Consider the following 22,722-nt stretch of genomic DNA (forward strand, 5'->3'; position numbering starts at 1 on the left):
GTGAGAAAATGTTGACTTAGAATTTGTATTTTATTTTTTTAAATGCTCCCAAAGTTTAAAAAATAAGCATTGCTGGAAGCTAAAACATAATGCAAATAATTAAATCTCACCCCCCAAAAATAGAATCTTACCTTTAATAACCCTGTTAAGAAATCCAGCATATACTGGTTTTAGGACAGGCAAAAAAACAATATGACTGGTCAAGTTCAAGCATGTACCAAAACGCAATAAAACCAGCAGAAACTTGCAAAAAAGTAATTAAAAAAATACAATTATTTTGCAATAAGTTTGCAAACACAAATTTTCTCTCTCGGTAATTTGAGTATTATGACAGTTTGGCACTTGGAATGTTTCAGGGAAGGGAAGCTCATTAAAAAACACACACAATTTGACTACAAACAAAAATAAGGCACTATCGGTATACAAAATCAAAGGCAATGTAAGAAATTTACCGCAATTGACAGCGGTAGACGTCAAAATCCATTTGAACTGGGATGACTAGAGTGATCACGTTTTGAATAATCGCTGTGAGGCAAATTGGATATGACATCTATCACCGTCAATGGCATTCATTGAGTTAAAACAGAATGTAGAAAAGTATTTTTGCGTTTTTTTTTTTTACATATACATTCATGAGCTACACTTTTTTTTGGAATGCTTCGAACTTTTGAACAAAACAAAATGGCCGAATGTAATTTTCATGGTGCTAAGAAGTACAGTACCATGAACACGGTTTTTAAAAAATGCTGATAAAAAAATAAAAAATAAAGAAAAAACAGTTTGGTATCATTTTTAGGCGAGTCTGATCCCAAGAACCTGCTCCAGTTCTTGCCTTCTCTGCTGCACCTGAAAGCCAAGCGAGATGACGTCAAACACGGTTGGGAAAGCGGACGGGAGTTTTCTGGCCGTACTTTGGAATAAACGTATCTGCTGACTGCTTCGGGCAACCACGGCGCTTGGTAGAACTCGGTTCGGCGTTCTTGTTCTGGATTTCCGGTGACGTCCGTCATCACCTGCGGGAGAGGAGTGGAGGAGTGGAGGTGAAATTGGGAAAACAAAGCATGTGATGGAAAAGATCACCTTCAGATCTCTGCTCTGAGACTTCAGCCAGTCCTGGATGAAGTTTTGAGGATTGTTGCTGAAGCTCAACATGAAGTCACGCTCGATTTTCAGCTGGTTGATGTACTCGATGGTCTCGTGGATCTGTCGGCGGAAAGCGTGTTTTTCCATTCCTTTTTTGATAGACGTCCAAATCCTTTTAAACTGGCAGTCAAATCAACATAATTTGGACGTCTATTGCTGTCAATGGCAGCCAAAGAGCTAATGTTCACAATAGTGGAGCCTCTTTTCTAGCGTCCTCTTGGATAGGCAAAACTAAAACCCCAAAAATATTTAAATAAAATTTAAATAAATGTTTAAATTAATACAAATGAAAAAAGTTGAAGTGAAGAAATAAAAATGAAATGAATTAATGAGATACATATAATATATACAAACTGAAATTAAAACTGTGAAATGATAACTGAAATTATAAAAATGAATTACCGCGATAAAATCAGAAATTTCAAAAAGATGCGGAGATCAATAAAATTGGAAAACAATAAGTAAATGTTGATATAAAAATTCAATAAACTAAAAACATTCAAATAAATGAATACATGTTAAAACGTACAAATTAACATTTTTAAATGAAAAGAAAATTGAAATGTAAAAAATTCAAATTAAACTGAAGAACAATCTCACTAAAAGAAATGTTGAAATAAAATAATCAAATTTAAAAGGTTAAAAATTTAAAATGCACAAAAGTTTAAACAAATGCAAATTAAAATAAGTGAATACATGTCAACATGAACCTATTGCATTGCAATGGAAAAGATGAATAAAATTAATCTTTGGTGTAAATGACCTTGGTCTCCAGTGCGGCGATCTCCTGCTGGTTGACGGTGGACGACAGGAAGCTGCTCATTTGGCCTTTGAGCGGGTCATCCACTTCCACGTCGATGTCGTAGCACGCCGTTTTCTTCAGGTCGTTCGGGTCCACGCTGGTTTAAAACGCAACACTTCAGCGAACCGTGCAGACGGAACCAAACCGGCCCGACCGGACTCTACCTGATCATGTGATTGATCATGATGGGGTCGGGGTGCTGCAGCAGCCCGGCCAGCTTCATGGGAATCTCGGAGAACCTCATACGAAAGCAACCAAAAATCTTTGGTTTTGGGAAAGCAAAAAAACAAAAAAAACAAAAAAAAAACAAGAAATGAGCGGTTAAGGCGCCAGCGTGCGTGGGAGGGTGATTGTCTCTGCCCGACCTTTTTGAAGTAGTGATTGCAGTTGATGTACTCCTTGTCGTGGCTATCTTGCAACTTGTTGTTCTTAATGTAGAGCCAAAGCGCCTGCATAATGTTGGCCCGCGTCTGCGTGTGCACGCCTAGCAGCCGCGCCAGACGTAGATCCAGTTTGTACTGAAGAGGCTGTGCCGCCAAACAAAGAGAAAAGAAAAAAAACAGGAGGATTCCAAAGTGTGCTGCACAGGCTCATTCGAGTTGTACACAAAAGATTGACAGTCTAAAAAAATGGAAAAGTATTCATTCATACATTCATTTTCCGCCCGCTTAGGGTCGCGGGGGGTGCTGGAGCTTATACCAGTTAACTACAAGTACTAAGGGGGAGGACACATTTCAGTATGGAAGACCATTCACACTCACATTCTTACCTAGGGGCAATTTAGAGTGATCAATCAGCCTACCATGGATGTTTTGGGGATGTGGGAGAAAAATCGGAGTACCCGGAGAAAACCCACACAAGCCTGGGGAGAACATGCAAACTCCACACACGGAGTAGCCACACGAGATCAAACTGTCAACTGTGAGGCCGCTATTTAATCACTGTCAATTAATAAAATGTTTCATGATATTTTTCAATGTAATAATTTAATTAAAGTAAACAAATTAAACAATATTAAGTCAGTAGTATGTTTAAAAATCAGAGAAAAAAAACAAAACTATTAAGAAGTTAATAGAAATATTCTGCTAAAAACGGGAAAATACAAACATCATTTTGAATGTTTTAAATGACTATAATAATACATGTATTTTTTATAATTGGTATTTTTTTAAATATTTTCTTTTGTGTTTAAAAATCATGAAGAAAATAAAATAATATTAAGTTACCGTAATTACTCGAATATAACGCGCACTCGAAAATAACACGCAGGTATAACTTTGGGCCAAAAAAATCTGGAAAAACGCAGTACTCGAATATAGTGCGCACCTAAAATTTCCCGCTGACGAAAATCAGAAATCTTACCTTTTTTTCTTCGTTTCACGATTGTTTTGTTCAAACAAATTTATTCATTAGAATCCTTCAAATGAAAAGTTCCTCTCTCTCTTTGTCTGTCCTCTCAAACATCTCTTCGTTGAGAATCCTATCAACGTCCACGCTTCCTTCATCCACTTCCTCTTCCTCCCACAACACATCATCCGATTGGCTTTACGAGATGACGTAAAATCCGTGCGTCAAAGTGAGTTTGACAATGCTTTTTTCGATCGAAAATTTGTAATTTATTTTAGTTATTGATTATAACACTGAACTGAGAGAGGGTGAACTGAGACGGGTACGAGGCTAGAGGGGGGCAGTGGTGGTCTCGGCTTCACGAGATGACGTAAAATCCGTGCGTCGGCTCTACGAGATGACGTAAAATCCGTGCGTCAAAGTGAGTTTGACAATGCTTTTTTCGATCGAAAATTTGTAATTTATTTTATTCAATTCAATTTCAATTCAATTTATTTGGCAAGAAAAAGCACCAGGCTAAGGGCCATGTAACAAGACACAAAAAAAAAAAAAAAAAAAAAAAAAAAAATTAGTTTTTGATTATAACACGCACCCCCAACTATTGGAATTAATTATTTTGCAAAAACCTGCGTGTTATATTCGAGTAATTACGGTAATAGAAATATTCTGCTAAAAATTGGAAAATACAAACATAATTTTGAATGTTCTAAATGAATATAATAAATTATTTTTTATAGGGTTTTTTATGTTTTGTTTTTTATAATTGGTAATATTTTTTTTCCTTGTTGGAGAGACCAAACGCACCTGGTGGTCCAGCATGAGCAGAAGGGTGCATTTGACGTTGACGTCGCCAGGACGTTTGACTTGGAAACCGTCCGTCTCCTGCGTGGTGGGCATTCGGTGCCACTGGCACAAACAACGACAAAATTCAAAATCAAATTCAAAGCTCGTTCCAGGAAGTGGTTTGAGCTGAACGTAGAGCAGCGGCATGTTTTCGAGCCTGAACGCCATCCAAAAAGCTGAGAGGTTGCAGCTGAATTGCACGTTCCCGCTCGAGGCGGCTGCTCGGCACGTGTTGAAATTCAAAGTTGGATGCCTGCGGAATTGTGTCATACCTCCACCAAGTGATTGTCGGGTCCATACAGTTCCTTGTCCAGCTCGATCACCAAACTCTTGAAAAAAGAGGAGAACTTCCGCTTCTGCTTGCCAGGCTGCCCACAAAATATGCAAGGAGGAAAAAACGCACAGACAACTCAAATTAGGTGGTACATTATGTCACTTGGAAGGAGAATTCAAGTCATTTTAGAGAATTTAACTCAGAGTTTTGATCAATATATGAGAAATTTTAGGGAGTATTTTGAATTCTGATAACTTTTAGGCAGTAGTTTATTTCTTTTCTAGAGTACTTAGGTCATTTATGTGATATTTTGATATATTTACGAGAATATAAGACACTACAGTAATCCCTCAAATATCACGGTTAATGTAGATGAGGGGTGTCGGACTCGGGTTGGTTCGCAGGCCGCTTTAAAGTCAACTTGAGTTCACGTGGGCTGGACCATTTTAGATATAATATTTAGATTTTTTTTATAAATGGATTAAAAGAACTGGATTAAAAGCCTTGAATATTCATTTTTTTATAGATCTAAAACAATGTTTATTTTAGCTTTTTTTAAATATATTTTTAGATTTTACAAAATGATTTTTGAACTAAAAACACAGAAAAAATTGATTAAAAAATTACAATTATTGATTTAAAAGGGGGAAAATCAGGAAATTTAATATCCATCTATACTCTTCATTTTAATCTGATCCTAAAACAGAGAGTCGGCACTCATGATTTACTTTCCCGGGCCACACAAAATGATGCGGTGGGCCAGATTTGGCCCCCGGGCCGCCACTTTGACACATGTGATGTAGATCCTACGATAATCGAAAAATTGCTATTATAATTACTTTTTTTTTCTTCAGGGCTGAGTCCTAGTCGCAAAAGTGGCTTCTGCTTACGAGTTTTAGCGTATGTCTTTACATTTTTATGAACTTTTAAAAAGTAATTAATAGCAGAAAAAAATCACGAAGAAGTGAATTTGTGTTAAGTGAAGCCGCGATAATTGAGGGAAGACTGTATTTGGAGTATTTCAATAGATTCAAGTGAAATTGGCTAACTTTTAGCCAGAATTTATTTTAATAGATTCAAAAGAATCCAGCTAACTTTTAGCCAGAATTTTAATTGATTCAAAAGAATTCAGCTAACTTTTAGGCAGTATTTTAGTATATTTTAGCTCACTTTCAGTGACGATAAATTTCCGATCATGTGCCTCTTGACAGCCTTCTGCTTTGAATTTAAAAAGCACTGTCACTGCTAAATGTCCAATCTATTTGAACTGGGAGGGCGGCAGCTCCCAACGCTGCCAGTTTGAGTGGATTGGACATTCGTCAACGGCAGGCAATGAGAAAAGGAGTATTTTAGTAGATTTAAGACAATGTAAGTCCCTTTCAGAGTATTTCACTTCATGACTTTTCCCCTATTTTTTCGAAACTCTCTTATTCCAGCGTCATCCCCCGCATTGTTGCTCTCTCGCCAAATTGGGGGTGAATCACAAAAATTGTGGTCAAACAAAAAAAATCAAAATACTGCTCCGTTGATGTTTGCACAACACGAGCTGTTTCGCTTCACTTTCTGGTCTCGTAAGCACATGCCTGAACATCCCGTCGACGTGGCCCCGCATGACCCCGCATGTCAGCCCCGTGGTATGCGATGGCTACGAGCCCCGCCTTTGAGAAGAGAGCGAGGCTCTTACTTCTTCCAGAAGTTTCCCCTCCACGCGCAGTTCCCACGAGGACACTTTCTCCGCTTCGTCGCCCTCGGGTTTGCACGGCGTGTACGTGTTGGAAATGTAGATCCTTAGCTTGCGCTTTTGCTGCAACGGAGACAAACCACCGGCACTTTTAGATGAACTGACGTCTTTCGACACAAGTTCTACTCTTTTTAGATTGGAAATGTATGAAAAGTTTACAATATTAAGCATAATAGAGGTCATTTTACTTACAAACTTGAGCAGGGTATTGATTTCTCATTTAATTAATTGTATTGAGATACGCACTAAAGTATCATGTAAGACCCTTACATTGTAAAAACCAATAAAAAAATACATATTTCTGGGAAATTAACTGCAATTAATCACAAATCATGCTCACTTAGATTGTAAACGCCAATAGAAAAATGTATTTTAACATATAAAACATACATTTTTGTGTGATTAATTGCATTGTCATACATATAATTAATTCAAAAATAGTATTTCTCATGGAAAAGTCAATAGAATTTAAAATACATATTTCTATGCAAGATTTTCTTGTGTGAGATTAATACACAACCTGATAATGAATTGACAAGTATTATTTAGCACACGTTTAAAATGTGCTGCCAAACTAAATGAATATTCATTTGTATTTACTTATGTATTGTATTTATTTTTATTTAATTTGTTTAGAAAAAAAATGAAACTACGGTGCAGAAGAAGAAAACATTCCGTTGAAAAAACGTTTTCACGCTTTGTGCTAGTTGACTTGTTTTAATGAACAAAATGTGTTTCATACCATTATGGGCTTCTTAATGGCCTCCTGTATCTCCATGCGCTTGCGGGCAATGGTCTGGTCCAGTTTCCTCTCAAAAGCCAAGAGGTCCATGTAGGCCTGAGACTCCGGCACCAGCTCACGGATCTAGCAAAACGACATGAAGTGCTTTTACGGAATGTACCAATGACAATTCCCAAAATCGTTTAAAAAAAAATCCCTTACTCTCTGTGGGAGAACCTTGTCGGCCATCTTGCGTCGTTTCACGCTAAAAGAAGAAACATCACGTGATTTTCCATGGCAACATTTCAAGTACCGCTCAAGGTTATTTCTTCCACTCGCAAAGATAAAGAGTTGCATTGTGTTGCGGACCGCAAACGCAGCCACACCTCGAGGCTCCCCATCAAAGAGCGGCTTCAAGTTCGAAATAACCGTCGCCATCCAGTCACGGGACGAACATGACGACCTCGTGTCTCGAGAAGTGTCGAGAGCCAGACAAACAGGCGGCGGGATGGCCAATTAACAACAATTTCTGAACTGCTTATCCTCCTCACAAGGGTCGCAGTGGGTGCTGGAGCCTAGAGCAATTTAGAGTGTTCAACCAGCCAACAATGCATGTTTTTTGGCATATGGGAGGAAAATGAAGGAAACACACACAAATGCTAGGTACACGGTCGATTAGTTGGCGGTCTTTTGGTCGCCCGGAAGGTTATTGATAATTACCATTTAAATCGTTGCTCAAAATCCCTAAATACAAACTGTCAATTACTATTTAGTCATACTTAATGCCCTATTAATTATTAGGCTAAAGAAAAGCTCCAAATTTCCCGGACTTTCATTGTTTTTTGTTGGAGAACTTGTTAAGACACCTGACTGACGTACCTTCTTAAAGGGACAACGCATGTACATACAAACTCTTATACACTCACACGTCGACTCAGTGAAAATGCTCATGGCCATTGTTGGCTTTTATTGATGCGTAGACCGTGTTGTTTTACCTTGTTTTGTCTCCGGTCTTTTGGTCGTCGGTCTTTTGGTCGCCCATTGTCGCGGTCGGGGCGACCAAAAAACCGCGACCAATCGACCGCACACGCAAACTCTACACAGTGAAGATCGACCTGGGATCGAACAGTTAACCCCGGAACTGTGAGGCTGACGCGCAAACCACTTTTCCACCAGGCCGCCTGGATGTGGCCATTCGTTACACAATTGACTATCAAAACATACTTGTCAAGATGTTCAGTTGCCGATTATTCAATCTATCTTGGCATCAGCATTCTATCGCAATCGACCAAAGTCAGTTTATTTTGATTTCATCACCCACTCTCACTTCTCCACACTACCTTCGCCGGTGACCTCCCAACATTTCTTGCTGCTGCTGGTGATGAAATAAGCGCTTCCGCGAGGCCTCCGCCGCTGACGGAGGACCCATGTTGGCCCTCATGTGAACGCTTCCACCCCCGCCGTATGACGGGCCAGGCTGGTGACCCCCCATGTGGACCCCGAGACGGCCGAGAGGCATTCCAGGACGCTGGAGGAGAAAGAAAATATGATGACATTCGCATTTGCGGGCTATTAATTCAATGGCTGCCACTGACTGTAGTAGATGTCCGATCCATTTGAACTGTGAGCAAACCAATATAATATAAACACGAAAAAAAAGTTAATAGAGCGATTAAATCACTAGATACCTGAATTTACATTCAACAATTTTACATTAAAACATATTGGGCGAAGAGATAAGTATATGAAAGTAATAATATATTTTTTTAAAGTGTCAAACAATTGAAAATAGACCAAATAAAACAAATGTAATATTAAAAAAATATATAAGACAATAGAAATATTTTTAAAAAAGATAACACAGGGGAATTTTTTCTAAAATAGAAACAACAAAATTTATCAATTCCTTTTAATATTCTAAATTAACAATCAGATCCAAATAATTTAAGAATTTAATTAAATTAGCCGTCTAGGAGCGTCAATGGCATTAAAAAAATAGCATTCACAGCTTGTGACTTAAAAAAATTAGCATGACTAATGATAAGTTTTATTTTCAGAGTGCACCAAAAATAATGTCAAAACAGAAAATGGCTCCAAATTACTATTGAGGAACACACTCTGACATATAGTGCTAAGAGAAAATACAGTATTTGATTTCAGGGAAAAAAAGAAATGTTTTTTTAAAACAGGCTTTAAAAACTACACCGAAAAGTTCTTTTGTGACTGCTGAGAACACGTTAGTACTTACAAATGCGGAAACACAGTAGTAACTAGGTTAAGGAAACTTTTAGCTTTTTTTGTCAAATGTTTTAGCTGTGCCTTTCAAAATTAAGAGCGAAAATATTCAAATAATCGCACTTTTTTCGAAAAGAGGTGTTTAAAAAAAATAAAAAAAGAAGCAAACGACCAAACCTGGGGGTACTGTGGGGAGCCGCTGACGGAGCGGTGGTAACCCACCGCAGCTGGCGGCATCCCGGGCATCCTCAAGCCGGCAGCCAGCCCGACGTTCATGGGGTTAAAAGAGAGGCTCGTGAAGCTGCTTCTCGTCGCCATGTCCTCGTGGTTTCAAGCGGAAAACGAAGTGTCTTCTCCCCTACGCTACCTTAACCTGCTTTGACAGCGCGTACTGTCAACAAAGAAAAAAAAACTCCGCTTGCCCCGACTCCAGTCGTGTCAAGTTCCGGGACTTTGTTTACGACTTGTTCTTCTGGTCTATAAAGCTATAAAGCTCGCCGCGGTTGGTTATTAGCCGCCTTTCAAGTTACTTTTCACATGATTTAAAACCGTGGAAGCGTGGACATTACAACATTAGTAGAGTGACTTCTAAGCAACTGGCGTTATTTAGTCAAGAGCTAGCATGTCGAATGCTGCCCACACAGATGTTGCTAATTATGAAATGCATTCGTTACACAGCCCCCGAACAAAGAGTTACATTTTTGTTTGGTTTAGCAGGAAAACAAGGACTGCTCTTAAAAAATAATAAATACAAATCATAATAATAATAAATAATAATATAATTACTCAAATCATACTCGACTGCCACTTTCAACAGAAAAGCAGCACCTGAACGTATCATAGGATCTCGTTACAAAACAATACAAATATAAAATATTTTAACTAAAACAAACAAAACTATATTCCCCCTTTTCCTAAATAAATGCAATCCAAATGAGCAAATATTTCTCATAACATATTTCACAACTATAATTTTCACCTCGACAGCGCCCTCTGCTGCCTTCTAGCTTTATAGCACCACTAAACTGATCCATTTGGACCCCAAAAGACAAATAAATCATTTATTATGCTCGACAGATGAAAGAAACTGAACCTTGATAGCAGCAATTCAACTACCAGAATATTTCACATCACACTGAGGATTTGTGTAAGCCTTGTACACTGTAAACACATGATAAAGAGAACCCTAAAAATCAAGTTCATCTTTTCTCCCCTTCTAAAAAAAAGACCTGCTTTTTGCAGAAATTGCTTGTACGATTCAACGTCCCAAAAAAAAAAAACCAGACAAACCATTTCTAGTGATTGTCTGACCGTAACGTGACCCACACTGTGAAATATGAGCGATATGCAGTGAAATCATATCTAAAACGAGTCATTACTACTGTCAGAAATTCCAGCAAAGAGAGGAATAAAATGCCAGTGTCTGCACGATGATGTGAAAACTTAAAAAAAATAAAATATCAAGTATAAAGTTGAAGATCTGAGCAGTACTTTTACCACAAACTACACCCAGTCGTCCCATGTTTGCGCGTACGCTATTGCGGGAAGGCCTCGTCTTTGATCAACATGCGAGGGCTTTCCTGGTTGTCCAGGCGACGTCGAGGACCAATCATGGCTGTGGGGGCACAAACAGAAAGATTAACATGTAAATACAGTAATACCCCGAGATATGAGCTTAATGCGCCCCCGGACTGAGCTCGTATGTCGATTTACTCGCATCTCAAATCAACTTTACCCATAGAAATGATTATTCATTATTCAGTACAACGCGGAGTGGGCGGAGGAGAGAGACATATTAGACCACATGTGTCAAAGTGGCGGCCCGGGGGCCAAATCTGGCCCACCGCATCATTTTGTGTGGCCCAGGAAAGTAAATCATGAGTGCCGACTTTCTGTTTTAGGATCAAATTCAAATGAAGAGTATAGATGTATATGAAATTTCCTGATTTTCCCCCTTTTAAATCAATAATTGTAATTTTTTAATCCATTTTTGTCTGTGTTTTTAGTTCAAAAATCATTTTGTAAAATCTAAAAATATATTTAAAAAAAGGTAAAATAAACATTGTTTTATATCTATAAAAAACTGAATATTCGGGGCTTTTAATCCAGTTCTTTTAATCCATTTATTTAAAAAAAATCTAAATATTATATCTAAAATGGTCGCGAACCAACCCGAGTCTGACACCCCTGTATTAGACGATAAGGCGCTCGTAAAATAACAAACATAAATTTAACTTAAATGAACTTAGATTACAATACAGACACACTGAAAAATAAGTTTTAATCTTACCTTACACTAAACTCACTTGGCTGTCTCGTATGTTCATATCTAAAAATTTGTCTCGTATCTCGAGGCAAGTATTTGCTCGGAATTTTACTTATATCTCAAATTTCTCATATGTCGGGGCACTCGTATGTCAAGGTATTACTGTAGGAGGCCAGATGGGTTTTTTTGACAACACTTAAGGATCTTAGATCATTTTACTATTGGTACAACGTTTTAACATACAAGGAACAATGAAAACTGGAAGTAGTTCAGATCTTTTTTTAAGGTTCTCTCACATTACTACTTTCTGGTACTATATTGTTTTTGACTGAGTTGTAAGAATGAAAACAAAAAGCAGTTCAGATAACTTTTTAACACGTTTTTTAGGGTTTTAGCTCGTGTTCCTACTTTCTTTCTTTATTTACACTGATGAGGAGGAATGAAAACAGGAAGTATTGCACAACCTTTTCCAACTGCCACTTTTTTTAAAGTTCAAACTTACTTTACTATCTTCTGTTACTTTCTTTGATTGCTAAGGACAAAAAATACTACTCTCATGTCCACATTTTTTTCACTTCTGAAGAAGTGAATCAGATCACACAATTTTTTTTATCAACACAAGGTTCTATCTTACATTACTCCTTTCTGGTACATCATTTTTGAATGACTTGTCATTATGTATCAACCAGTGGTATGCCGTCAGGGCCTTCAAGGCCTTCTCTGCTGGCCTAAGAAATATCTGAATCACAGACTGATGTTAATTATGTTAATTATATTTTGTCCATGAATACTTATTAAATAATTCCAAATTGTCTGTTAGCTTCCTTTCATTGCTTTCCCCCCTGGTTGCACTGCTTCCAGATGTGTGTTTTCATATTGAAGCATTTAACCAATCACATTTCAGCCATTATTTGTTGCCAGGGTCAGAAATCTGCCTCAAGGCCTTCACAATCAGTTCTGCAGGCTCTGCTGCATTAAACAAGCGTCGATAAGACTGTTGCTTTAACCAATCAGAATTCAATTTGGTGACACCCAGGCCTTCTCGCAGGCGTAGGGATACGTCATTGCCTTCTTGCAGGCGTAGGGATACGTCATTGCCTTCTTGCAGGCGTAGGGATAAGTCATCGCTTTCACCAACTATGAATGGCTAGTGATAGAGTGGACTAGCCAGAGCTACCAAACTGTATCTGGAGCGAGCTGCACAAGCAAATATATTGTTGTGTTGATTTAATAGCGGCTTTGTCAACCCGCAATGGCTGGAGGAGGAGAAGAAATTGATTTTTTTGCACATTTACTGTCAAAGCCATTTTCAAGACTGACTTTTCAGGCAAAAAAAGCTGGCCATCATTAAGAAAGGTCACATTTTTAGCACTAAATCGAATAAAAACGTATGCCAGAAATACGACAGGACAGGCTCGACTTTCAGCATTAGCTTCGATGGCGATAGAAAAGGAGGAAAGAAAGGAAGATGGATATTGTGTACAGGTAAAAATGATTTTTGGTGAGTAAAATATGGCTTTATTCCTAAATAATATTTCAATTGTATGAGGTTATTATTGATGTTTTTTATGTGTAGTCAGCTGTAGTTGCAATAGAGATTTTATAGCCATAAAATAGTTTTTGAGGGTTGGATTGATTCAGACATAGCTGAAGGCGTCGCTAGAAAATTCACGGACCGCCACTGTCCAAAACATTCACTGCCATTGACGGAAACAGACGGCAATCGCTGTCAATGGAAGCCACATAGTAAGAATATCAAGGATTGATTGGAACCTACTGCTCTTATGCTTGAAGGATTTGGATCTTCTTGGCGAATTTGGATTCTGAAGTGAAAAAAAAAGGAAGACAAAACCCATTAAAAAGCATGAAAAGCACGAGATACCGTATTTTCTCGCATATAAGCCGTATTTGTCACTAAAGAAAGACTGAATCAAGGGTACGGCTTATATGTGCACAAATTAGACTTGACATGCACGAAACTGCACGGTGACAAGGCCGAAACGCCATAACGCAAGACAATAAGGACGATACGGTCATTTATTTCAAAATTGAGAAAGGATAAACAGATAATACGCTAAACATTTTTTTTCTGTGAATGAAATTCAAGAAAAAAATTCTATCGTATCTTGCATAAAACGTGAAAAAAACTCACTTAGTTGTGCCTGCCATTGCTCGCTCAGGGCGCCGCCATCTTACCTAGGGATGACAAACTAGACCGCTAGGGACACACTTCCTAGTTGTACTGAACACGTGACTTCCTTTTTTAAATGTGTCTACGTGCAGGCAACAGCCTTTAGGAATGTGCAATCCGACAGACGATTTATACAGCATCTCAGAAAAACCACGCGCGATGATTTTTCTTAAGATTTTCCCTTCAAAGTAACACATTTCTACTCCCTATGAATATGGAGATGAAAATTGGGAATCGGCGCGAATCTTATACGAGAGAAATCGTAAAATTCAATGATTTTAAGGCTATTTTAAAAGATACGGGTTATACGCGGACGCGTTTAATATACGAGAAAATACAGCAGTCAAGAGAAATCTTAAAATGATTTAAAAAATAAATAAATACCTTTTCGGCTTTTCTTTTCTTGGCTGTCAATGAGAAAAGAAATTAGCGACCAAAAGTAACAAGAAAGAAAATCAACCTGAAGGAAAGCAGAACCTTTCTTTTCGGCCCCGTACGACCAATCGTTGTCGTTGACGTCGTCGTTGTCTTCTTGGTCGCTTTCTGACTTGTTATTGGTGTTGTTACCGGTCACAATTCTGGAAAAATTGCCAAGAATGTGTCGTGAGTTGACAATTTCCTCAAAAACACATCCGTTTAAAAAATAATAATACAGTGGTACCTCGTGATACAACATGCTCGTCATACGACATGCTCATGGTACGACGAAAATTTTGACCGAATAATTCGCTCGCGATACGATTAAAATTTCGAGATGCGACCAAGCCAGGTGGCCATGACATTAGAGGCCGTTTATCATTGTAGCGCAGTGTCTTTTTTTGCTGCATCTCTTTCGTGTATAACTACTATATCTACGAGGACTGAACGATTTATTCAGACGAGTTTCGACCAGGAAACGCACAACGCGGAAGCGCAGGCAAAAAGAGGGCTTTCTGGGTAATGAAGTATACTCGTACACACAACAGCCATAGGCAATGGCACCCTTTCTCAGAATAAAACTTCATTACCCACAATACGTGGGTAAACTCAGCTATTTCATTTCCTGTTATTCTTTCTAAGGAAAGAAGCTCCCGCGATTGTTCATTCAAGCCTATTTTTTGTTGGCAAGTGGTCGTGCGTTATCCTATTGTGAGGACATTTGTGTGCATCCTTTTCGGAATATTTTGAAGGGAATACAACAGCAAACAGCCTATTGATAGCGAACGTGAGGGTGAAGGCGTGGCAAACCGCTAACCCGGAAAACAAAGGTAACAAAAGATTAAGACAAAACTAGAATTCAGTTTCGTGTAAAGTTTCATTAAACATATGTCTGAGTTTGTCTGTATATATTTATGCAAGTTAATTTAAATTTGTTTGTTCGTTTACGAGTGCCGTGGATAAAGTGCCCCCGAACAGCCCCCCCTCCGCCTCCGTGTGTGTCGTTGTCTCTCCCCTCCGCGAAATGAGTCTAATTTTACTTCTATTAAACACATTTTATTACTATTAAACCACTCGTTATTTATTCTTTTGTCAATATATGGCGAATTAGAAGAAATAAAACATTTTTTACAATCCAATATCCTGTTTTTGGTGTTTTTCAGAGGGTTGGAACGAATTAATTTGTTTTCAATTCATTTCAATGGGAAACGTTCGCTCGAGTTACGTAAAGATCGACATACGATCTCAGTCTCGGAAGGGATTACGATCGTATGCTGAGGTACCACTGTAATTAAAAAAAAAAAAAAAATCTAATCAAACCTGCGGTTGGCAATACGGCTGCTATTGCGTCCCATGCCAAGGCACTTTTCCAGGTGAGGAGCGAAGCGTGAGGCGGCAATGCTTCGGCTGCAGTTGGGACACACGCACTCTTTGTTTTTCCATTGGTTGTACACCTGGCCAAACACATCCAAGCCAGGCTGGTCCACGATTTCTTTGCGTTTCGAGCAGAATAGAAAAGAAACATTCACATCAAATTTGCAAAAGTCCATATACAGTAATCCCTCGAATATCGCGGTTAATGTAGACCTGGCATGGCCGCGATAATCGAAAAATCTCCATCAAATTTGAATGAATGGCTTTATCGACATCATCCTATGTTGTTCTTTACAAAACCTCAATTTGACTCATTGGAAAACTACCTTTTCCAGTAAATCTTTTGTATTCAAAGCTGAAGTTTTAACATTTACCGAGAAGAGTACGGCGGCATCCGCTTCTCGGACATTTCTCACCAAAGTCCCGCATGCTTTCTTGGTCCGTGTCCTCCAGGAAGAAATAGCCTTGCTTGACCGCCCGGTGTACCTCGAAGCAAAGTCCAAGGCATGCGTCCTCCACCAGTTCAGACAGGATGTCCTGAGCCAGGCCCTGTAAAAGCACAGGAAATCCAACTTGAAACTCAACTCTCGTCGCCTACGAATGGCTCAACTTGAACGCACCTCCAGCTTGCTGTTGTCCAGGCTGGACATTGAAAGCTCCTCCATTTTCATTTGCCAGAAATGTCAGATGAGCCGTTGCGGATGTGGTCATGCTGCAGCTCAGCAAACCTCTGCCAGAACACAACTGGAGACCAGAAGGACTTGTCAAGTTCACAATTGAGGAGACGGGTGTCGAACTCATCTCTTTTCACAAACCACGTACCTTATTTTGGAATGCCAGCCATTATATGTGGCTGATTTGATTAATAAACAAGTTAATTATCACAACGGTGTAGTTAACTAATTATTCCAAATCCAAAATCTATAGCCTTTCGACAGAGAAATGTTCTTACTTTTAATTTATATATCTTATTTACAATTTTTTCAAAAAGGGATGAAAAAGTAAATGTTTTTATCCATTGAAAAAGAAAAACTATATTGTACGTTGGGATAGGCTCCAGCACCCCCCGTGATTCTAGTGAGGATAAAGCGGTTCAGCAAATGAGATGAGATAATTAGCCTTCTAATTACTTTAAAATGTATAAGATAAACCATATTCACAGTACTGTATTTTTGTAAAGACTTTTATTAGAGCAAAACAACTAAATATTTCAAAAGCCACAAAATAATGTAATTAATGGCTGTATGAACACGGAATTAAAAAAAATAGATTTTCATCTATCATAAAAATAGTTTCTATGAATAGTTAGTACGACTTTCGCGGGCCACACAAATGACGCGAGGGGCCGGATATGGCCCGCAAGCTGCGAGTTTGACACCAGTACTCCAAGTTCTCAACAGATAAATAAAAGTGCAAGATACTCACAAAAAAAGCACCACCGATGAGGCGTCTTCTCTTGTTTTTCGTCTAAAATCTGAGAAACACAATCAAACAGGACGTTACGGGATCGACCGGTCACCCCCAGACGCCCCCTTTTGATGAGGGGGAAGGCGGAACAAAACAAAGAAAAGCAGGAGATATGGTGAAAACCCCAGTTTGCCAAAAGTCGGATTACTTTTCCGTCGAGCTAAGAGGACGCCAGGGGCTTCAAACTAAACATTCACAGCGTTATCGTGACAAATTGGGAGTCTAAAGTGTTCGTGGGTGACTTGAATGCCTCTCGCCGCGGAGATTTGAGCTCGACCAAAGCTCCGGTCAAGTCGACGCCGCTGCATTGCAGGGGTTTTGTATCGCAAAATGACGTTAAACGCCGCCGAAGGGTCTTTTCGAGCAAGTCGCCGCTAATTAGCAAGAGTGTCCGATTGCGCGAAGCAAGCGCGCAAATGGTTTAATTGCGTTTATTTACCTACTGCGGCAGACGTCCATCTTTAGCGGCAGAATCAGACAGAAGCAATCGATCTGTTTCGATTCCCACCGGAGCATGGTGCGTCTATCAATATCATATACATCAAACTAGATGTCTGATCAGCAGTGAGCTAATGTGAGCGTCATCGTGTGTCGGCCGGGAATGTATACGTTTGAATTATTTCAAGTTTGCGGCTTTTTTAAAATGTAAAATAAAAGCGCAAAAGACGGAGTAAATCAACTAGATCAATTTTCAAAAAAAATATTGCACTTGAATACAGAATATCGACCGTAAATTCTTGAAGAATTCAACAAATTAAGAGTAATGTTAGAGAAGATATACACAAATTCAGGGAGTTATTTTTAGAGCTAACTCACATTAAAGCAGTGCTTCTCAAATAATGGGGCGGGGTCCCCTAAGAACAAGAAATTAATTGATAAACACTACCTTGAGTTTGCTGTCATACAAACCACCATGTCCCCCGACCTAAGATGGCCGACTTACCTCGCCGACACTAGTTTTGGACATCTGAGCGTTTATATGTGATATCTATGGGTGAGTCCGCGGCTAGGGAGATGGTAAAATGTGTCCTCTTGGTCTTTTAAAATAAGCTTGCAGCTAAGATTTATAATGTAAATTATTGAGGTAATGTGTAAACAATCATTTTTGCACCATGCATAGCAATAGGCAGTGCTTTAAAAACGATTTTTCACTTGCATTCATAGATACTAATAAACCTTTTAAATGTGCATAATCAAAAACGTTATGTGCCGAGTCTAAAAGTGCCAGTGCGGACGTCTGTTGCAGATTTCAAAATAAGAGCACATTATGTTCTACAGAAAAGCAGATGTCTGCACTAAGATAGGTTTCAAATGATGAATTATGAAAAAAATATTAAATAATTTGGCTTCAAAATTGATAACAAGGACAAGATGAGTCATTTTGAATCAAATCAATGCATTTGATTGCTTGTAATCAACAAGATAGAAAAAATGACATTAGGTTTTCAACTTTTTGACACAACTAGCTTTCAAATGATATGTTATAAATTTATTGAGATAATATTTTAATATAGTTTGTGTATTTTATTTAAAAATGACCAATTATTGCATTTGTATGGGTGGTTTATTAGAATATCCTGTTACAGTAGTGGTTAAATAGTTTTTTTATGACAATATTATCACATATTGGCAATAATGCATGTGACAATATATCACCTACTTAAATTTGTTATTCCAACCTGAGTGTTGACTTGCCAGATCGTGAGCCTGTAAAAAAATAAAAACAAAAAAATAACACGATTTGACAAATTGCATTCCTTTTGAAAAGTACTAATATTACCATAAAAATATACACAAGCAGTATAGCACCCCGATTTTCTTTTAAATGACCACCTAGAATACATCGAAGGAGATATTGTCGACATGGTCGTTTTCGTCATCCTGTGGATTAAAAAGAAATTTAATGCACAGTCATGGTAACCACAACAAAAACTATGGACCCATTTTTTTAACACCCGCACCTCTTTGCAGTTGAAATACGCTTCCTCTTCATCACTGCTACTGCTGATTACTATGTGCTCGTCGTCTTCAGAATCCTACGACACAATAGACGTCAGTGATTCTATTTCATATTCATTTACGGGCAATTAATTGTACATTTATCGCCGTCAATGGCAGGGAATGAGTTTAAAGTGCTTGGGAAACACTCACTGAAGGCCTGGTATCCTTCTGTGTGTTTTTAAGTTTCTGCAATCGAAAAAAAATCATAAAATTAACACAAATATTTAAAAAAATACAATAAAAAAAATTGATAAAATATAAATATTGAAATAATAATATATTTGAAAAATACCATGCATTTCAGACTTGTATACGTTGTACCACAGTATATAATTAGCATTAGCCACAGAATGCATAATGTAAAATAATGCCAATCTAAACAAACAAAAATAAAAGAAAAATTGTCCAAAAATAATCCAGTAAAAAACAATAAGGATAAAATCATGACCTACTGTCAGATAATCCTTGGACTTCTCTTTGTAATCTTGCTTCATCTGCAAGAAGCAAATACAACACGGACCAAACTTACTATTTAGCTCACTTGAAAAGCCTAACTTTATTATATTTATTAACATTCTTATAAAGCCATGAAAAAGCACATATATAAATAAATGACATTTTACTATCTGAAAATTAAAATCAAAATGAATACACATGATGAACAGCCTCCACAACTAAAATGTTGCATGCTTACTTGAAAACAGCGCGTAGCAAAAGTACGTTTCTCCGCGTCATTTAACTGGTGCCAACGTTGGGCCCAGGCGCGGACGTAGTCCTTTTTGGGGATCCCCTGCATGGAACCCACTTGCTCTTTGCAGAATAAGTTATAACCACTCCTAGAAAAAGAATAGAAAGCAGAATAAGCTCATGATTCACCTCATTGACCGTTGATGACGGCAAAAGTGCAAATAGATTGGACGACTATCGCCGTCTACGACAGAGTTCATGAAAAACTGATTTTGCATGATTTACATGGGGGGCTTCAGAGGTGGGGCGCCGTCCGTCGAGTCCGGGCAAGTCATTTCCTTTTCACTCTAGAAGTAAACGCATCCATTTCAATCACAAGACGATGACGGCGCATCCTTACAGGCAGTCGTCGACTTTTGACCACATTTGCAGACCGACAGATCGGTCTTAAACTTTATATAGATCGGGTTTATTTCCATGCTGACTCAACACTGCAGACACCTGACGCAGCAGTTTTGATGATACTATGGTGAAGATGATGCAAGCTGAATTTTGAACAGCACACACCCCAAAAAAACGCCAGTTAATTGGTCATTTTTTACATATGAAAAGCCCTTGAGTGGGTGCAGCAGTATTGACAGATTGGGAGAACTTCCCGCCAAACTGAGTAGGTTATATTTACAGTGTGATTGTTTTGGAGTCTTTGTGATCTGGCAACCCTGAGGTGCCCTTGAGTAGGTGCAGCAGTATTGACAGATTGGGAGAACTTCCTGCTAAACTGAGTAGGTTATATTTACAGTGTGATTGTTTTGTAGTCTTAGTGATCTGGCAACCCTGAGGTGCAGCGTGCCATTTGAAATTAAAGTTGCCTCATCTCCTAATTAGCCTTTTAAGATGCAAACAACTATCATACGCAACACTCGCACCGCCATGAATCATGCTTGCGGTCGTAAAGTCGAACAGACGTAACTCGCATAGGTCGTAAATTGACGACTGCCTGTATTGGTGTATTCTCGGCGTTTTTCGGGGTTACCGCGTTCAGGCCGTCTTTTGCCTTCTTCCTGCAGCACAAATGGAGTCCATTTTTCAAAACAGCACATACTGTATATTCATTTGCACGATTTGATAATATGCATGTTAATACCTCAATTTAGTGTATTCCGCATGCGCACGATGGTATTTTTCTACGTAGGGAGCCTGTGATTAAGGGAAAAAGAGTGAAATTGCATTCGATAGAAGAGAAATTGAAACTCGGAGCACCTTTTCTTCCTCGGTCAAGGCTTTGTATTTGTCTGTGATTAATGCGAAGAGCTTCTTGCGACTGAAGTCGGGGTGCAGCTCTTGATATTTGGAGAAGTTCTCGTTGTAAAAGATTAATTTTGGATGGCCGGGTCGTTTTGGAGGCTGCAAATCCGCCTGAAATACAGATTGATCACAATGAATGGCTATAAGGCAGCCACAATGAATTGAGTCGATTATCAGATTAATCAACATGTTTTAACCTCTTAACCCTCGAAGGGACATCCATCACCCCAGTGGACAGATACCGTATTTTCTCGCAAATAAGCCATGTTTGTAAAAAAAAAAAAGATGACTGATTCAAGGGTACTGCTTATATGCGCACAAAAGCTATACTTTTTTTCACCAATAGATGTCGGCAAATTAACATTTATTCTTTGTTGGTTATTTTGTGTTTTGCAGTAAGAAAACAACCAATACTGGATCTCAGAAATACTACGTGAGATGATTTTTCTTAAGATTTTCCCTTCAAAGTAACACATTTGCACTCCCTATTAAAACCATGAATACGGAGGTGAAAAATGTGAATCAGCGGGAAACTTATATGCTAGAAATGGTAAAATTCAAATATTTTAAGGCAATTTTAAGGGTGCTTATGCGCGTGGGCGTCTTATATGCGATTACATACGGTATTTAAAAGTTGATGCTCAAGAGATTGAACCTTATTCATATAAAGCAAGTGACTATTTTTGGTCTATAAAAATGTTTTTGTTATCACTCAGGACCTTTTACAGGAACAGTTTTTATTTTTGATCGTTTGAAAATACTTAAATATTAGCAATTATCTTTATATCATTCTTTATTATGAATCAACATTGTATTTTCATAGTACTTTTTCATTGTGAGTTTAAATTGATACAATGTGAATAAAAAGTGCATTAATGAGATTAAAATGAATAAGTGTATTCCAGTCTAGAGTTGTTTTTGGGGTCAAACTGCAGCATGCCAGTGACGGCAATAGTTGGGCATCTGCTATATAAATAACAATGGGGGGGAAACATCCAAAGTAAAATAGAAAAGAGCGAATGGTGTTTATAACAACAATAATAAACATTCAAGCGGCTTACCTTTCGTGACAAATCTTGCCACTTTTCCAGACAATCTTTAGCTGAAAAAGGAGGGAATGCCACTTTTTCCCAGTTGATCGCGTTGACGCCATTCGACAACGCTTTTGTTTGATGTTTTTTCAAGATTCTTTTCACAACATATCGAAGCCTCGCAAGACTCTCATCAGTCCACGCTTTAAAACAAAAATAAATCAAAATGCTAACGTTAGGCGTACAGAGTTTTGAGTTTATTTTACAGGACGTACCGTTCTCCATTCGTCTTCTGTCGAGTCTTCGTTAGAATTACTACTTCGTTGACCTTACAGGTCAAAAGCAGTTATAAATTGAGTGTTTTTGTTTCTTTTGAAATTAATATCTTTAAAACGTCTCTGCGTATGTAAAAAAAAATAAAAGCAGTGGGATAACAACATCGTTACCACGGGAACATGTGCATTATGTTAGGGTAGATTCTTTTCCGGGAGGGTGACCAATCAGATACGAGATTTTCTTCTTTGTTCTTTGTTATGATGCGACAGTCGCTGAAGTGTGAAAATTAACATTGCCCTCTAGCGTTCAACTTTAATACCTACGCCAACTGCTAATGTAGTAAGAGTGGAAACTTCTATATTTATTTATTTTAGATTATATTTGGCTAATATTTTTGGACTTGCGTTTTACGCTAATATACATTTATAGTTATTTTTTCACTAGTAATATTTTTTTAATTTAGAAAATCGAAAATATCTGATTGAACTAGACGTTAGATGTACAATCCATCACTAATGGAGTTAGAAAGTTTGATGAGGGGGAAAAAATGGATGGCTTTACTATATGTTCTTGTTAAAGAAAGAAAACAATCCATAACATG

At 38.2% G+C, this 22,722-nt stretch overlaps 3 protein-coding genes across 4 annotated transcripts; all 3 read right to left on the reverse strand.

Annotated features, from left to right (window-relative positions):
- Positions 1-11: 11 nt before the first annotated feature.
- On the reverse strand, positions 12-10,018 carry smarcd2 (SWI/SNF related BAF chromatin remodeling complex subunit D2). Its single transcript, XM_077625330.1, has 13 exons — positions 9,284-10,018; positions 8,212-8,399; positions 7,094-7,136; positions 6,893-7,015; positions 6,094-6,213; positions 4,408-4,503; positions 4,097-4,198; positions 2,311-2,472; positions 2,110-2,207; positions 1,907-2,042; positions 1,081-1,203; positions 912-1,013; positions 12-846 (listed from the first exon to the last, which is right to left on the reverse strand). Exons 1-13 carry the CDS (start codon positions 9,422-9,424, stop codon positions 793-795), a joined length of 1,488 nt encoding a protein of 495 aa, XP_077481456.1. The 5' UTR covers positions 9,425-10,018; the 3' UTR covers positions 12-792.
- A 135-nt stretch (positions 10,019-10,153) lies between these two features.
- On the reverse strand, positions 10,154-17,368 carry atxn7l3b (ataxin 7 like 3b). The gene is made up of 9 exons (XM_077625331.1): positions 17,261-17,368; positions 16,780-16,828; positions 15,975-16,098; positions 15,771-15,903; positions 15,301-15,472; positions 14,041-14,141; positions 13,948-13,970; positions 13,150-13,195; positions 10,154-10,721 (listed from the first exon to the last, which is right to left on the reverse strand). Exons 3-9 carry the CDS (start codon positions 16,023-16,025, stop codon positions 10,642-10,644), a joined length of 606 nt encoding a protein of 201 aa, XP_077481457.1. The 5' UTR covers positions 16,026-16,098; positions 16,780-16,828; positions 17,261-17,368; the 3' UTR covers positions 10,154-10,641.
- A 916-nt stretch (positions 17,369-18,284) lies between these two features.
- LOC144092764 (nucleolar transcription factor 1-like) lies at positions 18,285-22,345 on the reverse strand. Of its 2 annotated transcripts, none has more exons than XM_077625836.1 (12): positions 22,121-22,345; positions 21,876-22,048; positions 20,770-20,925; positions 20,654-20,706; positions 20,543-20,570; positions 19,795-19,856; positions 19,517-19,658; positions 19,275-19,316; positions 18,973-19,008; positions 18,783-18,857; positions 18,631-18,702; positions 18,285-18,528 (listed from the first exon to the last, which is right to left on the reverse strand). In XM_077625836.1, the coding sequence occupies exons 1-11, from the start codon at positions 22,128-22,130 to the stop codon at positions 18,655-18,657; spliced, it is 825 nt and encodes a 274-aa protein (XP_077481962.1). In that variant the 5' UTR covers positions 22,131-22,345; the 3' UTR covers positions 18,285-18,528; positions 18,631-18,654. The 2 variants fall into 2 exon arrangements, 1 of the variants encoding a protein (XP_077481962.1); XR_013306145.1 differs by having other exon boundaries at positions 18,287-18,528; positions 18,602-18,702.
- Positions 22,346-22,722: the final 377 nt, after the last annotated feature.

This window comes from Stigmatopora argus, chromosome 18, assembly GCF_051989625.1.
Source record: "Stigmatopora argus isolate UIUO_Sarg chromosome 18, RoL_Sarg_1.0, whole genome shotgun sequence".
Classification (NCBI taxonomy): domain Eukaryota; kingdom Metazoa; phylum Chordata; class Actinopteri; order Syngnathiformes; family Syngnathidae; genus Stigmatopora; species Stigmatopora argus.